We start from the raw sequence: 17,564 nt of genomic DNA, 5'->3' as shown, positions 1-17,564 counted from the left end.
TCCTCACTTTAGTCAGATGTGTCTTTAGTAGACAATGATGAGATCTATAAAACCACCTTAAAATTCTAGAGGACAAAAACATGTTGGACCACATATTCCCCTCTGTTTAAAATAGTGAGAATAACAATATTACACGTCACATACGTATTTTAGTTCAAATATTGTATGTTATGAAGGTACTTAGGAGGATTTGACCTTCCAGATTTTCCCCCTCCATAAATAAATACACAAACAGCATTGGGTCTTTAATATTTGGGAAACTCTTTATTGATAAATGTACTTTACTTTGAAATGGTCCAGTGTTTCCACCGAACAGTTTACACCAGGAGACGGACCGACAGGTACAGTGAATATTTAATCCAACCAACAGACACCAAGGAGAGCAGAGCGCAGATTACTGAAGCTTTATTTGACCGTTTACTGCCAGAAATATGTTGTTTGGATGTAGTTTGTAACTCAAAGCCACGTAAGCCAACAAGCTGACTAAAGAATTCTGTTTGTTTTGGTCACAGCAAACCTTCACATGACGCTAAAAGAGGAAAAGGCAAGACTGAAAGAAATTCTCTAAAAGAAAAGTGTCCAAGAAAGCCTCGACACATTCAGACTCTGCAGCTTTAAGACAAACTGGCATCAAAAGCTGATTAAAGAGGTTCAGAAATGACTCAGTGCGGTAGAAGGGAAGCAATAAACCTCAGCAGAGAAGCACGGGAACAATATTAACAGTAGGAAGCTTCTATCGATGCTGCGTTCCAGATTCTGAATATAATTTATACAGGAGATAGTTCACTCTCTGTTAGCCGTTTAGCTGCAGCAGGCAGGAAAAGCTCTGACAGCGCCACCTGCAGACAGGCTGGTTTAAACCAAAGCTAGAAGGGGAGTGAATCCTGGATTTACATTCATGAGTGAAAGCTGCTGCTGTGTGACTGTAAGAGGAGAAACCATCAGTGTTGTGCTTTAAAGCTTCTGCTGCAGAATCACTGGAGACAGTTTGAATTTATGAACTCAAAGCAGAACGTTTTACTGTGACGAACCAGATTTCATTCTTTTCTGAAACAGTTTTGAGAACTCTAAACCTGTACAGAAACATCAGAGGGTTTTAGGGCCGTAACTCGTCTGCAGATTTACCCACAGTCAGATGAGAGGATGAATTTCAGCTTCATTTCTGTGAGTAAAGTACAGAGATGCGTTAGCCTAGCTTAGCATACAGACTGGAACTAGAGGGAACTGCTAGCCTGCTCCGCTACAAGCAAAAAAAAAAAAAAAAACAGAAGCGAGTCAAACTGCTGCTTGTGAAAGTAAGATTGGTCGGAGTTTGTAGAAGGTTGTGTTGTTAATGCCACCGCTGGACGCTCAGAGATGAACCTGACGATCCTCTGGTCTGATCCACAGGCGCTGCAGCTACATGGTGAAGTGTCTCGTGTAATCGTATTCTATTGTGGGAATGACGGCCTGCACAAACTTGAGGAAAATCAGAAGATACCTGGAGGTCTGAGTTGAGGAGCATGGAGGGAAGGTACAGCACTGGAACACATCAACATCTCCTCCCAGACGGAAACAGAACAAACATGTTTCAGTAAAAACACTTTCTAAGGATACATGTGCACTCCGAGCTCTCCTCCTCCTTCTGCCACCGTCTCAATGATCTTTTTCATCACTTCAGCATGTCTGAAAGCAAAAATCACATCAGCAGCAGGTTGGAAAGAATGAATCGTTGGTTTTCCAAAAAGCAGTCAGATGTGGCTTTGCTCTCACTGTTTGTGCTGCTGCTGATGGAGGAAGTGTTCCAGCTCAGACAGTATGAGACTGAAAATGACTGAAAACAGTGAGCGAAGGCGTTGAAACGAGTGACTTTATCCATAACGGCTGTTCTATATGTGAAGAGGTAAACCTTAATGTCATTCTGTCTTTTATTTAGCTGGAGGAAGTGAAAATCATGATTCATTTTCCATTAGTTGTGTTTTTTTTTCAAACAAATCTTCATCTTCCTGTGCTCATGTGGAGGCTGAATGCTAACGGCGTCTGTAAACCAGTTTGTCTGAATTCACTGCAGCTAACGTCAGTGCTGCTGCTGAAACCATTTACACCATCAGGGACAACATCAGCACCACCTGCCTAAGATCTTTTGGTCCTCCTTAAAATGCTCTGAACCACGGGGCTCTGGACCAGAGGACCTCCTAGGGCAGTGGTCGGCAACTGGCGGCCCGCGGGCCAAAACTGGCCCGTCAGGAATAATATCTGGCCCACCAGATGATTTTGAAAATTTGATTTGGCACGGAGCCAAGCCAGTCCGTCACCGCAACACGAAACTCACGTGGTCGGCTGCTGCTGGGCATTTCCGCGTTTGCACTACTGGTCTGACACGGTTGTAGCCAGATTTCACTGAGCAACAGTGTGTGCAAAACATGTGTGTGTCAGGAGTCATTTTTAATACATCTGTGATCAGAATGGAGACGTGTGTCTCAAGCAGCAGCGATCAGCTGTATCACCACACACACACACACACACACACACACACACACACACACACACACACACACACACACACACACACACACACACACACACACACACACACACACACACACACACACACACACACACACACACACACACACACACACACACACACACACACACACACAGAGGTTCTGGACCAGAGGACCTCTCGGGGCGTGCTATAACCTCCATTCGTGTATCTAAAGAGAGAATGTTCCGGTTGTTTCCTCACCTGCAGGGGTGGACGGAGCACATGGCGGGTGGAGGGAGGTGGGGGTGGTTCTCGATGGTGACCGTCTTCTTCACGTGGTCCTGGCTGATGTCCTCGTACATCTGCTCTACAGTCAGCTGCTGCTTGTCCTGGCAGACATGAAACTCTGTGACTTCATGTGATCTCTAAAGGTTCCACCTGCAGATAAAGGCTCCACAGAGGGACGTACCTCATCGTATCCGAACAGCCAGAGTCGGGGGGTCTGGTAGTATTTGTCGTATGTGATGTACAGGTCGTACGTTCTGGTCTGGAGGATGGCGTCTTCACTCCCAGGTTCTGCTTTAGCTTTGGTTTCTACCATTTTACTGGTGTCCAGAGTGGCCTAGAGACAGAGAAGCAGCCGGTTGATGAAGATAAGGGACATGAGGTCAGACCGTCAGTGAAACGCTCTCAGCTCACCTCGTCTGTTTCCAACAGCCCGCTTTCCTCGTATTCTGAAAAGACAGCACAGCATCAGAACATGAGCGCCACCTCAGGCTGCTGGGAGGAAATGAAACGTCTGCTTCATCTACCTTCCATATCTGCTGCCTCTCCGTCTTCATCCTCATCGTCATCATCATCACAGCACGCTGCAGACGTGGCGTTCATGTTCTTGTCCTGACAGACATCAGATCGATTAAACAAGAACTGACGTCTGGAGCTTCAGGTTCATGTTTAAAAAAAATAAAAAATCAGAACCATACCTTATTGTTGTCCAGTGAAATTTCCCTGACAGCATCTGTGACTCCTAACACACCTGCAGAAACACATTCAGAACTTTTTTACAAGCTCAAACACGTCCACATCTTCAACGCTGCGTTTTTCACTCCGCTCACATTTTTGTTCATTTTTCTCCACACTTAAAGTTTTACCTACAGCTCATGGGAACTCGCCTTATTGTGGATATTTCACTGCTTGTATTTCTAATTCCCACACTTGTCTGCTATCTGCAGCTTGTTGATTCTCAGTGGTTGCAGGAAGGAGCATAAAATTGTAGTTTTTCATTTAGTTTGTGGTGACCTCAAATTTATTTTTGGTAAATTCTCAGTTGAGCCGGATGAACATTTCATTGATAATCACAATCTTAAGCTTATTTTGGATCATTTTGCTGACAGGTGATTAGTTCTGTTGTTAGTTCTGATAAATGGTGTAACTTTGATAAACTTGTCAGAAAACGTGCCTTTAAAAGCTTCCAGTGGGTTTTATCATGTCTGCTATAAGTTACATCTCCTCTTAGTGGTAGAAAATGTTTACCACTGTTTGATCAAAGTTTCATCTGAAGCATGATTTAATAAAAAAAATGATACCAAACTTCTAACCCAGATCAGCTCGCAGAACGTTTTCTATTGTATCTTCTGGAAAAACTGGTTTTACTGGATTTGTGCCCTAATTACTGCTGACCTGGTTTTTAACAGACTTCAGTGAGTCCCAGAAGTCCACCAGCCTCCTGGGTTAGTGACTGAACAGAGCTGATAACGTTCAGGTTGTTTGTTTGATTCCAACCTGAGTTGTGGTACGTGTCCACCCAGCCTCCGTCTCCATCGTCCTCCTCTATGATGGCCTCCAGCTCGTCTGAATACTCCATCTGTTTACAGCGCTTGTAACACGGAACTGCTCGGCAGAAAGGGGAAGTTAAACACGTCAGAAACTGTCAGTGGGGTAACGATTGATGGGACAGACTGGCCTTAAGTCCACCTCTTACCGTTACGTGTCAGGAGAAACTGTTTATCTTGAGGCAGATACGGCTTCACCTTCACTTCTTCTCCTGTGGCCCTGAAGAGGAGATGGAGTCAGAGTTTTATTTCACATCAGGTCATGCAGTGTGTCCTTCAGACGGCCACGGAGCTAAAAGAACCGCCTCAAAATGCTGAGAACCGAAGAAGCCTTTTAGATTAGACTCCAAATGTCTGCAAGTGCAGCTGCTTTCTACTGAAGGGATCAAACCTGATTGGTTCCTAGACGTGTGACTCAGCTCACCATTTCCATGTGGGGCAGTGATGGACCAGATGATCTCCAGCTGCAACAAACTGAAACAGAACCACAGCAGTAATAATGAACCACAGACAGAAATAAAACCACAGCAGTAATAATGAACCACAGACAGAAATAAAACCACAGCAGTAATAATGAACCACAGACAGAAATAAAACCACAGCAGTAATAATGAACCACAGACTGAAATAAAACCACAGCAGTAATAATGAACCACAGACTGAAATAAAACCACAGCAGTAATAATGAACCACAGACTGAAATAAAACCACAGCAGTAATAATGAACCACAGACTGAAATAAAACCACAGCAGTAATAATGAACCACAGACTGAAATAAAACCACAGCAGTAATAATGAACCACAGACTGAAATAAAACCACAGCAGTAATAATGAACCACAGACTGAAATAAAACCACAGCAGTAATAATGAACCACAGACTGAAATAAAACCACAGCAGTAATAATGAACCACAGACTGAAATAAAACCACAGCAGTAATAATGAACCACAGACTGAAATAAAACCACAGCAGTAATAATGAACCACAGACTGAAATAAAACCACAGCAGTAATAATGAACCACAGACAGAAATAAAACCACAGCAGTAATAATGAACCACAGACTGAAATAAAACCACAGCAGTAATAATGAACCACAGACTGAAATAAAACCACAGCAGTAATAATGAACCACAGACTGAAATAAAACCACAGCAGTAATAATGAACCACAGACTGAAATAAAACCACAGCAGTAATAATGAACCACAGACTGAAATAAAACCACAGCAGTAATAATGAACCACAGACTGAAATAAAACCACAGCAGTAATAATGAACCACAGACTGAAATAAAACCACAGCAGTAATAATGAACCACAGACTGAAATAAAACCACAGCAGTAATAATGAACCACAGACTGAAATAAAACCACAGCAGTAATAATGAACCACAGACTGAAATAAAACCACAGCAGTAATAATGAACCACAGACAGAAATAAAACCACAGCAGTAATAATGAACCACAGACAGAAATAAAACCACAGCAGTAATAATGAACCACAGACTGAAATAAAACCACAGCAGTAATAATGAACCACAGACTGAAATAAAACCACAGCAGTAATAATGAACCACAGACTGAAATAAAACCACAGCAGTAATAATGAACCACAGACTGAAATAAAACCACAGCAGTAATAATGAACCACAGACTGAAATAAAACCACAGCAGTAAGTATGAACCAAACACAATCTCAGAAATCACAGAGGATATAGAGGAAGTCAGTTCTCCAACAATGTAAGGTGTTTTATAATCAGCAAAACCAAACAATTCCAAAGTGACAGCCTGAATACGGTCAGTGTCGGCGGTAATGCTGAAATACAGTACTGGACAGGTTAAATGACAGAAACTAGATAAATAATACACCTGGAATTAGATTTAAACTGTGGTGTAATTTACCGAGCAATGACAAAATAACGTCTGAGTAAATACATCCCAGAAGCCACAGAGTGGATAGAAATAATTCAGAAAATATAGGTTATGAGACACGCGACCCTAAAAGCTGAAAGTTTTTAGGGAAAATGGAAATCCTATCTGATGTCAGGTGATCAGTTATTATTGATCACTTTTTAACTGTATGAGAATGCAGGGCTACATAGTCAGTTCTCACCTCTTCTGGTGTGATGACTCCAGTCTCTTTGAATTTCGATTCCTGTGATCAAAAACAAAACAGCATCTTACAGCACTTTCAGTTCCAGCTTTAAACAGAAGAAGATCTAACCCAAACCATTTAGCACAAAACACTCAGGAGGGATGGATATTCCTTTAAATTTATGTCTTCACTGTTAAATAGCGTTCAGGTGGACACTAGTAAGCACCGTGTTACATGTTCTCCTGTGTTCCTGACATCTCCACTCCACATCTAACCAGCTGTGTCATGATGTTTACCTTCAGTAACATGTTCTCCTGTGTTCCTGACATGTTCTCCTGGGTTCTCTAACTAGCCTCATAGCATTCAGCTAGCTGTGTCATGATGTTTACCTTCAGCACCGGCGTCAGGAACTCCGCCACCCCCAGAGCCGTTCCCTTCACCGTGTTTATCACGTTCTGCATCTTCGCTAGGTCCTCCTGGATACAACGGCAGCTGTTCTTCTTCTCGAACCGTCCTGTCCAATTATTCTGACATATCTCTCAGACTGCCAGCAAGAGCTAATCACATGACACGAATCAACACTTCCGGTATTCAGCTCTCGCGAGAACGTGTGAGTCGATGAAGTTAGCTTCCTATTCGACGAGATGCTCATGTTCGGCATCTTAAATAAACCCTTAATGTTTCTGAAACCCGCTTTAATTAAAATATGTGAAACGTTTATTCCTTTTGTAAAAATGCAACAAAGGAAGATTTATCTGCACATAAGACCAAGCCCTGATCTAAAATACAGACTGGCTAAACCAAAATTACTCAGTCAGAAATATAAACACTACAAAACATTTAAGTAAAGCAGAAAAATATGACCTAAAAATATAAACAGAAGCAGAAAAATGTGTCCTAAAAATATAGAAATAAGTTGGAACATAAATCTAGAATGTGCTTTTCCTAAAAATTAAGGTGTAAGTTTAATAGTGCACACATATAAAAAATAGTCAGATTATCCTATTTAAAAAAGATTTTCACTTATTTATTCAGTCATTTAATTTTCACATCTTCACAAACAGAATAAAGGACACACACATTTAGTAAACAAACAGAATCAGCCGCTGAACGCTGCATGTGGAGTTCCCCTTAACTTTGCCCTTAACCGCCGAGGCGGAAGCAGTGAATCAGAAACCAACTTCAACGTCGTCGGAGGTGTGGAGGTGACACAAACGTGCGTGGAAATCCAACATCAAGCGAAAGCAACATGTATTTTAATGATTATCTAATGTGACTGTAGCTTGTCAGTGTGCTAAAGGAGCCACTAGGATAAGCTAAGCTAGGCCAGGCTAGCTTGAGACGTAGCGGGTTGAACTCAGACTGTACAATACAGTCTATGGTTGAACTATGTGGAGATTCCGGGTGGAAGCGAAGGTCCTCCGTGGGCTTCTGAACACCTTCAGGACAAATGGGACCTGCTGTCATGTTTCAGGGAAGAAGTGGGTGAAGCCGAGCGGGTTTGACACCGGTTTGAAGACTTACAACAGCCTGACCAAACAGAAAGAGCCTCTGATCCTGGCTAGAGAGGGAGTCGCTACCTGGTAGGTTTAGCTTCATGTTTGTTATTATTGTTTATTATTATCAGCTGTTTACATCCTTTTACCTGGTAGGGTTAGCTTCATGTTTGTTATTATTGTTTGTTATTATCAGCTGTTTACATCCTTTTACCTGGTAGGTTTAGCTTCATGTTTGTTATTATTGTTTGTTATTATCCTCTGTTTACATCCTTTTACCTGGTAGGTTTAGCTTCATGTTTGTTATTATTGTTTATTATTATCCTCTGTTTACATCCTTTTACCTGGTAGGGTTAGCTTCATGTTTGTTATTATTGTTTATTATTAACAGCTGTTTACATCCTTTTACCTGGTAGGGTTAGCTTCATGTTTGTTATTATTGTTTATTATTAACAGCTGTTTACATCCTTTTACCTGGTAGGTTTAGCTTCATGTTTATTATTATTGTTTATTATTATCAGCTGTTTACATCCTTTTACCTGGTAGGTTTAGCTTCATGTTTGTTATTATTGTTTATTATTATCCTCTGTTTACATCCTTTTACCTGGTAGGTTTAGCTTCATGTTTGTTATTATTGTTTATTATTATCAGCTGTTTACATCCTTTTACCTGGTAGGTTTAGCTTCATGTTTGTTATTATTGTTTATTATTATCAGCTGTTTACATCCTTTTACCTGGTAGGGTTAGCTTCATGTTTGTTATTATTGTTTATTATTATCCTCTGTTTACATCCTTTTACCTGGTAGGGTTAGCTTCATGTTTGTTATTATTGTTTATTATTATCAGCTGTTTACATCCTTTTACCTGGTAGGGTTAGCTTCATGTTTGTTATTATTGTTTATTATTATCAGCTGTTTACATCCTTTTACCTGGTAGGGTTAGCTTCATGTTTGTTATTATTGTTTATTATTATCAGCTGTTTACATCCTTTTACCTGGTAGGTTTAGCTTCATGTTTGTTATTATTGTTTATTATTATCCTCTGTTTACATCCTTTTACCTGGTAGGGTTAGCTTCATGTTTGTTATTATTGTTTATTATTATCCTCTGTTTACATCCTTTTACCTGGTAGGGTTAGCTTCATGTTTGTTATTATTGTTTATTATTATCAGCTGTTTACATCCTTTTACCTGGTAGGTTTAGCTTCATGTTTGTTATTATTGTTTATTATTATCAGCTGTTTACATCCTTTTACCTGGTAGGTTTAGCTTCATGTTTGTTATTATTGTTTGTTATTATCAGCTGTTTACATCCTTTTACCTGGTAGGGTTAGCTTCATGTTTATTATTATTGTTTATTATTATCAGCTGTTTACATCCTTTTACCTGGTAGGTTTAGCTTCATGTTTGTTATTATTGTTTATTATTATCAGCTGTTTACATCCTTTTACCTGGTAGGGTTAGCTTCATGTTTGTTATTATTGTTTATTATTATCAGCTGTTTACATCCTTTTACCTGGTAGGGTTAGCTTCATGTTTATTATTATTGTTTATTATTATCAGCTGTTTACATCCTTTTACCTGGTAGGGTTAGCTTCATGTTTGTTATTATTGTTTATTATTATCCTCTGTTTACATCCTTTTACCTGGTAGGTTTTGCTTCATGTTTATTATTCTCTGTTTACATCCACAGCAGCTCATTAACCTCTTCTGTACCACAGACTGTATAATAGAAATGTTGTCCTGTCCATGTGGCGTTCAGGTACAGCTGTGGACCCACCGTTTACGACCACGCTCACCTGGGTCATGCTTGGTAACTATAGACACACTGAATACAAACCCTGAATATCTGAGCTAAATACACCTGAGTGTCTGAGCTAAACCTGTGTATCTGGCTTAGATAAACCCGTGTTTCTGCGTCCTGTCTCAGCTCCTATGTCAGGTTTGACATCCTGCAGAGGATCCTGTCCAGCTTCTTTGGAGTCACCGTCGTCCACGCCATGGTGATCACAGACATAGATGATAAGATCATCAAGAGAAGCTGGGAGGTGAAGATCTCAGCAGACCAGGACGTCTCATGGCTGCTGTCTTATTGTTTTTGATGAGTGTGTAAATCGTTCTGAACTGTGTTTCCTGTGTGACAGGAGAGCGTTTCTCCAGCCGTCGTAGCCAGAATGTATGAAGACGAGTTCAAGAAGGACATGCTGTCATTAAAGGTGTGGGCTTCAGTTTACTGTCTGTCAGAGCTGATTCAAACATCTCAGATGAAGTGATGTGATCCTGTTCAGGGATGTACCGTCTGTCCTAACCCAGAGCTTTAATGTGAACTACAGCTCATTGTGTCTGCTGACATGTCTGTATCTTCTGTCGTTGTTCTTGAGGTGATTCCTCCTGCAGTGTATTTAAGAGTCACTGAGAACGTGCAGCATATTGTTGCGTTTATTGAGCGGATCATCACAAACGGACACGCTTATGCCACTAAAGAAGGTGAATCATTGAGGCCTCCTCGTTTCTTTTGTGATGTGGGGGGGGAGTGGATGAGCTGATGTTTGTCAGCCTGTGTGCTTGCAGGTGACGTTTATTTTGACATCCAGTCCATTGGTGACCGCTATGGGAGGTTTGGGGGAGCTGCGGAGTCTCAGGGAGAAGCTGGTGAGTTTTTCTTTGCCAGTTTCCATCCACATGGTGCTTTCTTAACACATGATGAAATGACTGTAGACAGGAATGAAGGCACAGATACTGCTGTTGGGATCACTTAGAAATGTCCTTATTGTTGAAAGAAAAGCAGTTTTTATCACTGAGGATGAGATTAAATGACTGATAAATCCAGTGTAGACATAGTTAATGTGGTAAATGACTGTTCTAGCTGTAAATGTTTAATGGAATATCTCCATAGGGGTACAGAGGAACATTTCCAGCAACCATCACTCCTGTGTTCTAATGCTACATTGTGTTAGCTAATGGTGCTGAAAGGCTCATTGATGATTAGAAAACCCTTGTACAGTTATGTTAGAACATGGATAAAAGTGGGAGTTTTACTGGATGACCCCAGACTTTAGAACCGTCGTGTTTATGTTTTGTTCATTTTTATGAGGATAATGTGGGATTAAAAGTTAGTAAAAGGTTTTTTAATATAAATTTTAATAGCCAGATGTTCATTTTTCCTCTAACCGTACATCACTTTAAAACATCGGTTCTCATTGATCAGTTTCACTCCTGATTAAAACTCATTGATCAGTTCTTTATTCTTGCTGCTGTTGTTCTGTATCAGACGGACACTGATGGATAAAAACCTGTTTTCTTCTGCAGGCAGCTCCAGTAAACGAGACCAGAGGGATTTTGCTCTGTGGAAGCGATCTAAACCTCAGGAACCGTTCTGGGAGTCTCCGTGGGGCCGAGGACGCCCCGGCTGGCACATCGAATGTTCCACAGTCGCAAGGTTTGGACTCCCAGCATCTCGTCTGTCTGTGGTTTAGTTTGGACTGTTTCTGAAAGCACTGGTTCCATTATTCAGGCTCTGAAAACCAGAAGCTTCATTTAGGCTTCATGAACAGAACTGTTGAGGTTTCAGGGTGTTTTTTGCTGCTGTCACATTTCTCCTCATTGTTCTCTTCTAAATAAAGTCCTGCACCTCCATGGAAACAGAACAAGGAGGAGAAGGAACTCACTAATGTCTCCTGTGCAATAGAATACAGTTAGAATGCTATCGGATAGGAGAAATCAAAAAGGAAAGTTGAATTTCTTGAATTATTTATTTTGAAACATTGAAAAAAGTGTAATCAGTATGTACAACATGAACACATGTTTTTTTCTGTCTTTAACATGTTCCTGTCTGCAGTTCAGCAGAAAGTCTCTGAGTTTTGTTACAGACTCATTCAGGGTTCAGCTGAAGAGCTCCAGTTTTTTATTTTTTTTTAAAGAATCTACTTAATGCTAAAGACATATTTTTTTTGTAGAGTAAAGTTGTTTTGATGAAGATTTGTGGTGGAACAGTGCATCTCACATGATCAGTCCTGTTTTAGAGTCTGTGGCTCAGATCTACAGATGAAGAAGCCTTTATTTGTCACACATCTGTGAAATGTGTTTTTTGTAGACTGCAGGGTCAGGAAGGTTCAGGCCCACATCAGGGTTTGAGCCTCTGACCTTCTGATCTGTGGTCCAGTCTGACTGATCACTGCCTTTAAACCTGTCAAACTGACCAAACAGGAATGATATGAAATGGTTTCAGCACATTTAATTTACTGCAGAGAGCTCTAGGTTTTTTATAATATCTAAGTGGAGACAAACAGGAAAACTTCTCTGAGCTGAAGCTGAAGCAGCAGAAGAAGTGATGGAAGCTCTTCCTCTTTAGATAAATGGGATGGAAATCTTCTTCTTCGGACTGAAGTGTGCTGTCAGACTGGATAATTAATGACGGCTGTAACTCTCCTGTCCTTGTCTCAGCTGTGTGTTCGGCAGTCAGCTGGACATCCACTCTGGAGGGATTGACCTGGCGTTTCCTCACCATGAGAACGAGGTGGCTCAGAGTGAAGCCTTCCATCAGAGTGGTCAGTGGGCCAACTACTTCCTCCACTCAGGTGAACCTGGCTGTTTGTATGAAGGCTTCCTGCTGTCAGATCCTCTTTTCTGTTCCATCATTTGCCCAGATTTGTTCATTTTTAGCTTTCTCTATGACACTATTCTGTAATCTGGTCTTTTAGTTCCCAGGAATCCAAACCGCTTCTTCACAGTTTTTGTTTTTGTCACATTTTTACTCGGTGTACTTTCATTTTTGGCTGCAGCATAAAGTCCTGTATCTCTGCTGTAGTTTAAACTGTGGAGTATGATGCAGTCAGAATGCCACAAATCATTAAAAACAAAACAAATAGGTACATTTATTTACTTATTTGTTATTGTCAGATTTGAAGCTTTCTGACAGTTCTTCATGTTGGAGAGAAACGATGACAGTAAATCCAGTTTCCTGCTAACGCTGCTGCATTACTCTGTAAATACTGACTAGTTTTACTGTTTTAGGACACTTACACCTCAAAGGCAGCGCAGAGAAAATGTCTAAGTCTTTAAAGAACTTCATCACCATCAAGGTAAAGTCCTCAGAATTATTCATCACTTATTGAGCTCTATTAAAACAAATCTCTGTGTCTTTGCTGAAATGTTTGTGTCTGTCCTCCATCAGGACTTCCTGGAGTCTTACTCTGCAGATGAATTCAGGATGTTTTGTCTTTTGACCAAATACAGATCAGGTGTGAATAAAAACGGAGATGTTGTGAGTTTGTTTTGTGTGCAGCTGCAGGTTTCTGTGTAATGTGGTGTCAGAAAACGACGCATTGGTGTGAATCATTTCATCGTTCTGGTGTCTCCACAGCTATAGACTACAGCGACGGCAGCATGTCGGAGGCTCGCAGCTCTCTGGAAACCATCTCCACCTTCATCCACGACGCTCAGGCCTACATGAAGGGTCAGCTGCAGCGTTCTCCGGTCCAGGAGCATCTTCTCTGGGAGAGGTAACGGCTTGGAAGTCTGAAATATACAAGGATCATTGCAGAACTGGAGGTCATGTCTGAATGTTTGGAAAATCAACCTTCTCTTCTCCAGTTTTCTGCTCCACATTGATCAATAATAGGTATTGATTGGCTCATTTTTATTCCATGTTTTCTGTGTTGTTGCTAACCCTACTCTAATCCATGCTAATGTGATCTTTTTCTCAGCAGTAGAAGCTAGATATTTAGCTAGCTGTTACTGCTGACCACTGATGGAAAACAGTCCAAAGAATGAGTCTGATCTGATTATATGAGGTAGAGAGAGACGTTCAATCAAGGCTGACAATGGATGAAAAGATGGAAAATAGAAGAGAGGACATAGCTTTGATCTACACATTCTGTAGGAACACTGTTGGAGGATGGAAACGCAAAAACAAGACACAAAATAACAAAAGTAAGACACAAAATGACAAAAATGAGACACAAAGTGACAAAAACAAAACATAAAATGACACAAACCTCGTCACCAGGTTCTGTTAACATGTTGTGGGAAACGTTCCATGAGTAATAATTATGATTTAAAATGTTCCCATAATTACAGACTTGAATAAAAAATAAAACCAATAAAAGTAGATTTAAAATTGAACTGTTTCATCAGAGATCCATCCATTAGGGGAACTTTAGACTTAATTGATGTTTTAAAATATTTTAAACATTCTTTTCTCCTAGTTTTTATAGATTTGGTCTCAGGACAAGAACATTAACAGAACTACTGATGTTTTAGGGTTTAAAACATGGATTATGGGATGTAAAACGTCCTCCAGCTCTGGAATGATCCATGAAGTCCTGCATCTCTGTGGAACCATCAGGACCATGACTAGCAGCAGAGAGAACTCCAACATGTGTTGACTTTACTGTATGAAAGTCTTTCCTCTGTCCAGGTTGGCTGAGACTAAGTCGGCCGTGCTGAAAGCTCTGTTAGATGACTTCGACACCCCGAGAGCCGTCAGTGCTCTGATGAACCTGGTTTATCACGGAAACTGTCAGCTGCACCCTGTTTCTATGGTAACTGTCAGCTGCGCCCTGTTTCTACGGTAACTGTCAGCTGCGCCCTGTTTCTACGGTAACTGTCAGCTGCGCCCTGTTTCTATGGTAACTGTCAGCTGCGCCCTGTTTCTACGGTAACTGTCAGCTGCACCCTGTTTCTACGGTAACTGTCAGCTGCACCCTGTTTCTACGGTAACTGTCAGCTGCGCCCTGTTTCTATGGTAACTGTCAGCTGTGCCCTGTTTCTACGGTAACTGTCAGCTGCACCCTGTTTCTCTGGTAACTGTCAGCTGCGCCCTGTTTCTACGGTAACTGTCAGCTGCACCCTGTTTCTACGGTAACTATCAGCTGCACCCTGTTTCTACGGTAACTGTCAGCTGCGCCCTGTTTCTACGGTAACTGTCAGCTGCGCCCTGTTTCTACGGTAACTGTCAGCTGCGCCCTGTTTCTACGGTAACTGTCAGCTGCGCCCTGTTTCTACGGTAACTGTCAGCTGCGCCCTGTTTCTACGGTAACTGTCAGCTGCACCCTGTTTCTACGGTAACTGTCAGCTGCGCCCTGTTTCTACGGTAACTGTCAGCTGCGCCCTGTTTCTACGGTAACTGTCAGCTGCACCCTGTTTCTCTGGTAACTGTCAGCTGCGCCCTGTTTCTACGGTAACTGTCAGCTGCACCCTGTTTCTACGGTAACTATCAGCTGCACCCTGTTTCTACGGTAACTGTCAGCTGCGCCCTGTTTCTACGGTAACTGTCAGCTGCGCCCTGTTTCTACGGTAACTGTCAGCTGCGCCCTGTTTCTACGGTAACTGTCAGCTGCGCCCTGTTTCTACGGTAACTGTCAGCCGACTGACATTATCTAAAGGTCACAATGGTTCTGATCTATAAAGATTCTGATCTAAAAATCAGATTTTGTCGCCACAAGTGGAGCTAAAATGCTGGAGTTGTGTTTAGTTAAATATGAGGTTTAGATGCAGACTGAGACCAGATGTTCTAATCTAAAGTCAACCGGTTTGTTGTGTTCCTGTTCAGTCCGATGGAGGGATCCGGAGCCCTGCAGTGTTTGGAGCCATCATCACCTACATCAGAGAGGTCCTGGAGGTGTTTGGGATCGATCTGCTGCACAGGAAGGTCAGATGTTCGGATGTGTGTCATTTAAAGCGGCAGCAGGACGGTGTATGGCAGACTGCGTTAAAACAGCCTCACTGATGTGTTTTAATGGTGTTTGGATGACAGAGGAGCTCTGTAGCTGCAGGGGAGGAAGATCAGTCCAGATCTGATGAACAGCTGAGAGTTCTGGGTTCATTTTAGAAGTCAGAAGTATACGATGTGTACATGTGTGTTCTTTTTACTTACAACTTAGAAAGACAGCGGGACAGAGGCATGAAGAGGTATGATGGGAACCTGAGCATTCAGTAGCTGTTAGTGGAACGTTCAGTGTTCTGACCCAAGACAGAAAACAACAAAAATGAGACATAAAATAACAGAAGCAAGATAGAAAACAACAAAAACGAGACATAAAATAACAAAAACGAGAGAAAACAACAAAAACGAGACAGAAAACAACAAAACGAGACATAAAATAACAGAAACAAGAGAGAAAACAACAAAAACAAGAGAGAAAACAACAAAAATGAGACATAAAATAACAAGCAAGACAGAAAACAACAAAAACGAGGCAGAAAACAACAAAAACAAGACAAAAAACGACAAAAACGAGACAAAATAACAAAAACAAAGACAGAAAATGACAAAGAGACAGAAGGACAGACAGTGTGAGCATTCAGAGTTGTGACTCCTTCCATACTTCCTCTGCAGGAGGCTGATGTTCTGAGCCGCTCTGGATCTCTGCAGGCCGTGGTGGAACAGCTGACACAGTTCAGAAGCGAAGTTCGAGCGTTCGCTTTGACTCGTCAGGATGATTCCACCACAGGATCCTCTAAGAAAGCTGGACTCTACCCAGACAGGATCCCCCTCCTGAAAGCCTGCGACGGCCTCAGAGACACCCTGGCACCGCTGGGAGTGCTGATAAAGGTACGCTGGGTCTGTTCACGGGGAAATGAATGCGTGGATGCAGCTTTTACTCTCACAGGAAGATGACTGATGAACTTCTCATGTGTTTGCAGGACAGAGGAGCCACGTCCACCTGGGAGATAAAAGCTGGTCAGAGAGGACAGGATAAAGGCCAGCAGACGTCCAGCTGAGACACCTCCACCTCTGGACTGATGCTTTATGTGGGCTTGTGGACTGAAAGACTGGAAAATAAAAGCTGTCCTGATGTCAGAACAACAGGAGATAACTCTCAGCTTCTTTCATTCAAAGGTTCAGCTAGCCGTGTGGTTTTTGGTTTGTCTGATGAAAGCTCAGTGGGTCACAGAAGGTACCAGGTTTTCTCCACATTATTTTTAAGGAACCTACCTATTACCTGCCCCAGTGATGAACTATCCAGCAGCTCCTGGGCTTAAAATGAGGTGAACAGTAGTGGCACACTGATCCTACAAGACCGTTATAATGATATTATTATAAATTAATATAACTGACTTTTCCAAGCACCCTCAGGTGTTACCAGGACTGGAAACGTTCCAGTGTGGCTCTACAGATATTTACAGCCTGTGCTCTGAACAGCAGCTGTAGATGTTCCTCCTGCTGCTCCTCTGTATGAACCAGGCTGCTTTTACTTCATTCATCCACTATGTTTTTAGGTTTTTGCTCTTCATACCTCCACTCTGTTTAAACACAAAAGACAAAAACGAGACAATAAATGGGAGCTTTCAAACCCAGTTTTAGTTTCTGGGTTCAGAGTGTTGATGAATCCAGTTTTTTTACGTCGTGGATCTTCTCACCAACACATGAAGCGCTGGTGGCTGCTGACCTCTGGACCTTTTACACGTCATCCACTGTAAACTATGAGAACAACACTGTAAGAACTGTAAAAACAATTCACACCTTTTCACCAAAGCTGCTGCACCTGAACATGTAGTTTTTCTGCTGAATTATCCAAAGTCCAGTCTGTGATCTACAGTCTAAATAAATCAGACAGTCGCCCAGCTGATGCAGAACAACAGCACCAGGATTTAGGAATCACTGTTTTATTCAGGGCACAAACTGATCAATGAGACTGATTTTAAAGTGATGTATGGTTGCAGTAAAAA

General features: G+C 41.7%; 2 protein-coding genes and 2 long non-coding RNA genes across 12 annotated transcripts; 2 read left to right on the top strand and 2 right to left on the bottom strand.

The window, feature by feature from the left end:
• Window positions 1–242: 242 nt before the first annotated feature.
• atg3 (autophagy related 3) lies at window positions 243–6,990 on the bottom strand. Its single transcript, XM_022212960.2, has 12 exons — window positions 6,788–6,990; window positions 6,417–6,458; window positions 4,724–4,773; window positions 4,449–4,519; window positions 4,250–4,357; window positions 3,451–3,503; window positions 3,280–3,364; window positions 3,167–3,201; window positions 2,937–3,089; window positions 2,729–2,856; window positions 1,597–1,665; window positions 243–1,480 (listed from the first exon to the last, which is right to left on the bottom strand). Exons 1-12 carry the CDS (start codon window positions 6,857–6,859, stop codon window positions 1,399–1,401), a joined length of 948 nt encoding a protein of 315 aa, XP_022068652.1. The 5' UTR covers window positions 6,860–6,990; the 3' UTR covers window positions 243–1,398.
• Window positions 6,991–7,567: 577 nt separating this feature from the next.
• cars2 (cysteinyl-tRNA synthetase 2, mitochondrial) lies at window positions 7,568–17,476 on the top strand. 2 transcript variants are annotated; one of them, XM_051943363.1, is made up of 15 exons: window positions 7,570–7,981; window positions 9,655–9,705; window positions 9,823–9,940; window positions 10,037–10,108; window positions 10,274–10,379; window positions 10,464–10,544; window positions 11,202–11,331; window positions 12,336–12,469; window positions 12,906–12,973; window positions 13,066–13,132; window positions 13,255–13,393; window positions 14,311–14,434; window positions 15,445–15,543; window positions 16,231–16,446; window positions 16,539–17,476. In XM_051943363.1, the coding sequence occupies exons 1-15, from the start codon at window positions 7,788–7,790 to the stop codon at window positions 16,614–16,616; spliced, it is 1,677 nt and encodes a 558-aa protein (XP_051799323.1). In that variant the 5' UTR covers window positions 7,570–7,787; the 3' UTR covers window positions 16,617–17,476. The 2 variants fall into 2 exon arrangements, with proteins under 2 accessions (XP_051799324.1, XP_051799323.1); XM_051943364.1 differs by lacking the exon at window positions 16,539–17,476 and having other exon boundaries at window positions 7,568–7,981; window positions 14,311–14,463; window positions 16,231–16,381.
• LOC127532180 (uncharacterized) lies at window positions 7,988–9,552 on the bottom strand. Of its 3 annotated transcripts, XR_007939567.1 has the most exons (7): window positions 9,474–9,552; window positions 9,279–9,408; window positions 9,084–9,213; window positions 8,759–9,018; window positions 8,434–8,628; window positions 8,174–8,238; window positions 7,988–8,043 (listed from the first exon to the last, which is right to left on the bottom strand). It is a non-coding gene; the product is annotated as an uncharacterized LOC127532180 (long non-coding RNA). The 3 variants fall into 3 exon arrangements; XR_007939565.1 differs by lacking the exon at window positions 7,988–8,043 and having other exon boundaries at window positions 8,122–8,238; window positions 8,564–8,693; window positions 8,889–9,018; XR_007939566.1 differs by lacking the exons at window positions 7,988–8,043; window positions 9,084–9,213 and having other exon boundaries at window positions 8,122–8,238; window positions 8,759–8,953.
• On the top strand, window positions 8,447–9,638 carry LOC127532179 (uncharacterized). Of its 6 annotated transcripts, none has more exons than XR_007939559.1 (4): window positions 8,447–8,570; window positions 8,831–8,895; window positions 9,026–9,155; window positions 9,546–9,638. It is a non-coding gene; the product is annotated as an uncharacterized LOC127532179 (long non-coding RNA). The 6 variants fall into 6 exon arrangements; XR_007939563.1 differs by having other exon boundaries at window positions 8,961–9,155; XR_007939558.1 differs by having other exon boundaries at window positions 8,766–8,895.
• Window positions 17,477–17,564: the final 88 nt, after the last annotated feature.

The sequence above is a fragment of the Acanthochromis polyacanthus genome, chromosome 22 (genome assembly GCF_021347895.1).
Source record: "Acanthochromis polyacanthus isolate Apoly-LR-REF ecotype Palm Island chromosome 22, KAUST_Apoly_ChrSc, whole genome shotgun sequence".
Lineage (NCBI taxonomy): Eukaryota > Metazoa > Chordata > Actinopteri > Pomacentridae > Acanthochromis > Acanthochromis polyacanthus.
The sequence above is the reverse complement of the archived record's forward strand: the minus strand, read 5'-3'. Positions and strand labels throughout refer to the sequence as shown.

What these genes read in the sequence shown, in the direction of transcription:
- atg3 (XM_022212960.2), bottom strand. Translation starts at nt 6,859, where the DNA reads ATGCAGAACGTGATAAACACGGTGAAGGGAACGGCTCTGGGGGTGGCG. An exon ending in GTTTCTCCTGACACGTAACG is followed by an intron (nt 4,358 to 4,448) that starts GTAAGAGGTGGA and finishes TCTGCCGAGCAG; the next exon opens with TTCCGTGTTACAAGCGCTGT. An exon ending in GGCTGTTGGAAACAGACGAG is followed by an intron (nt 3,090 to 3,166) that starts GTGAGCTGAGAG and finishes CTCTGTCTCTAG; the next exon opens with GCCACTCTGGACACCAGTAA.
- cars2 (XM_051943363.1), top strand. Translation starts at nt 7,788, where the DNA reads ATGTGGAGATTCCGGGTGGAAGCGAAGGTCCTCCGTGGGCTTCTGAAC. An exon ending in AGGACATGCTGTCATTAAAG is followed by an intron (nt 10,109 to 10,273) that starts GTGTGGGCTTCA and finishes GTTGTTCTTGAG; the next exon opens with GTGATTCCTCCTGCAGTGTA. An exon ending in GGAGTCTCAGGGAGAAGCTG is followed by an intron (nt 10,545 to 11,201) that starts GTGAGTTTTTCT and finishes TTTCTTCTGCAG; the next exon opens with GCAGCTCCAGTAAACGAGAC.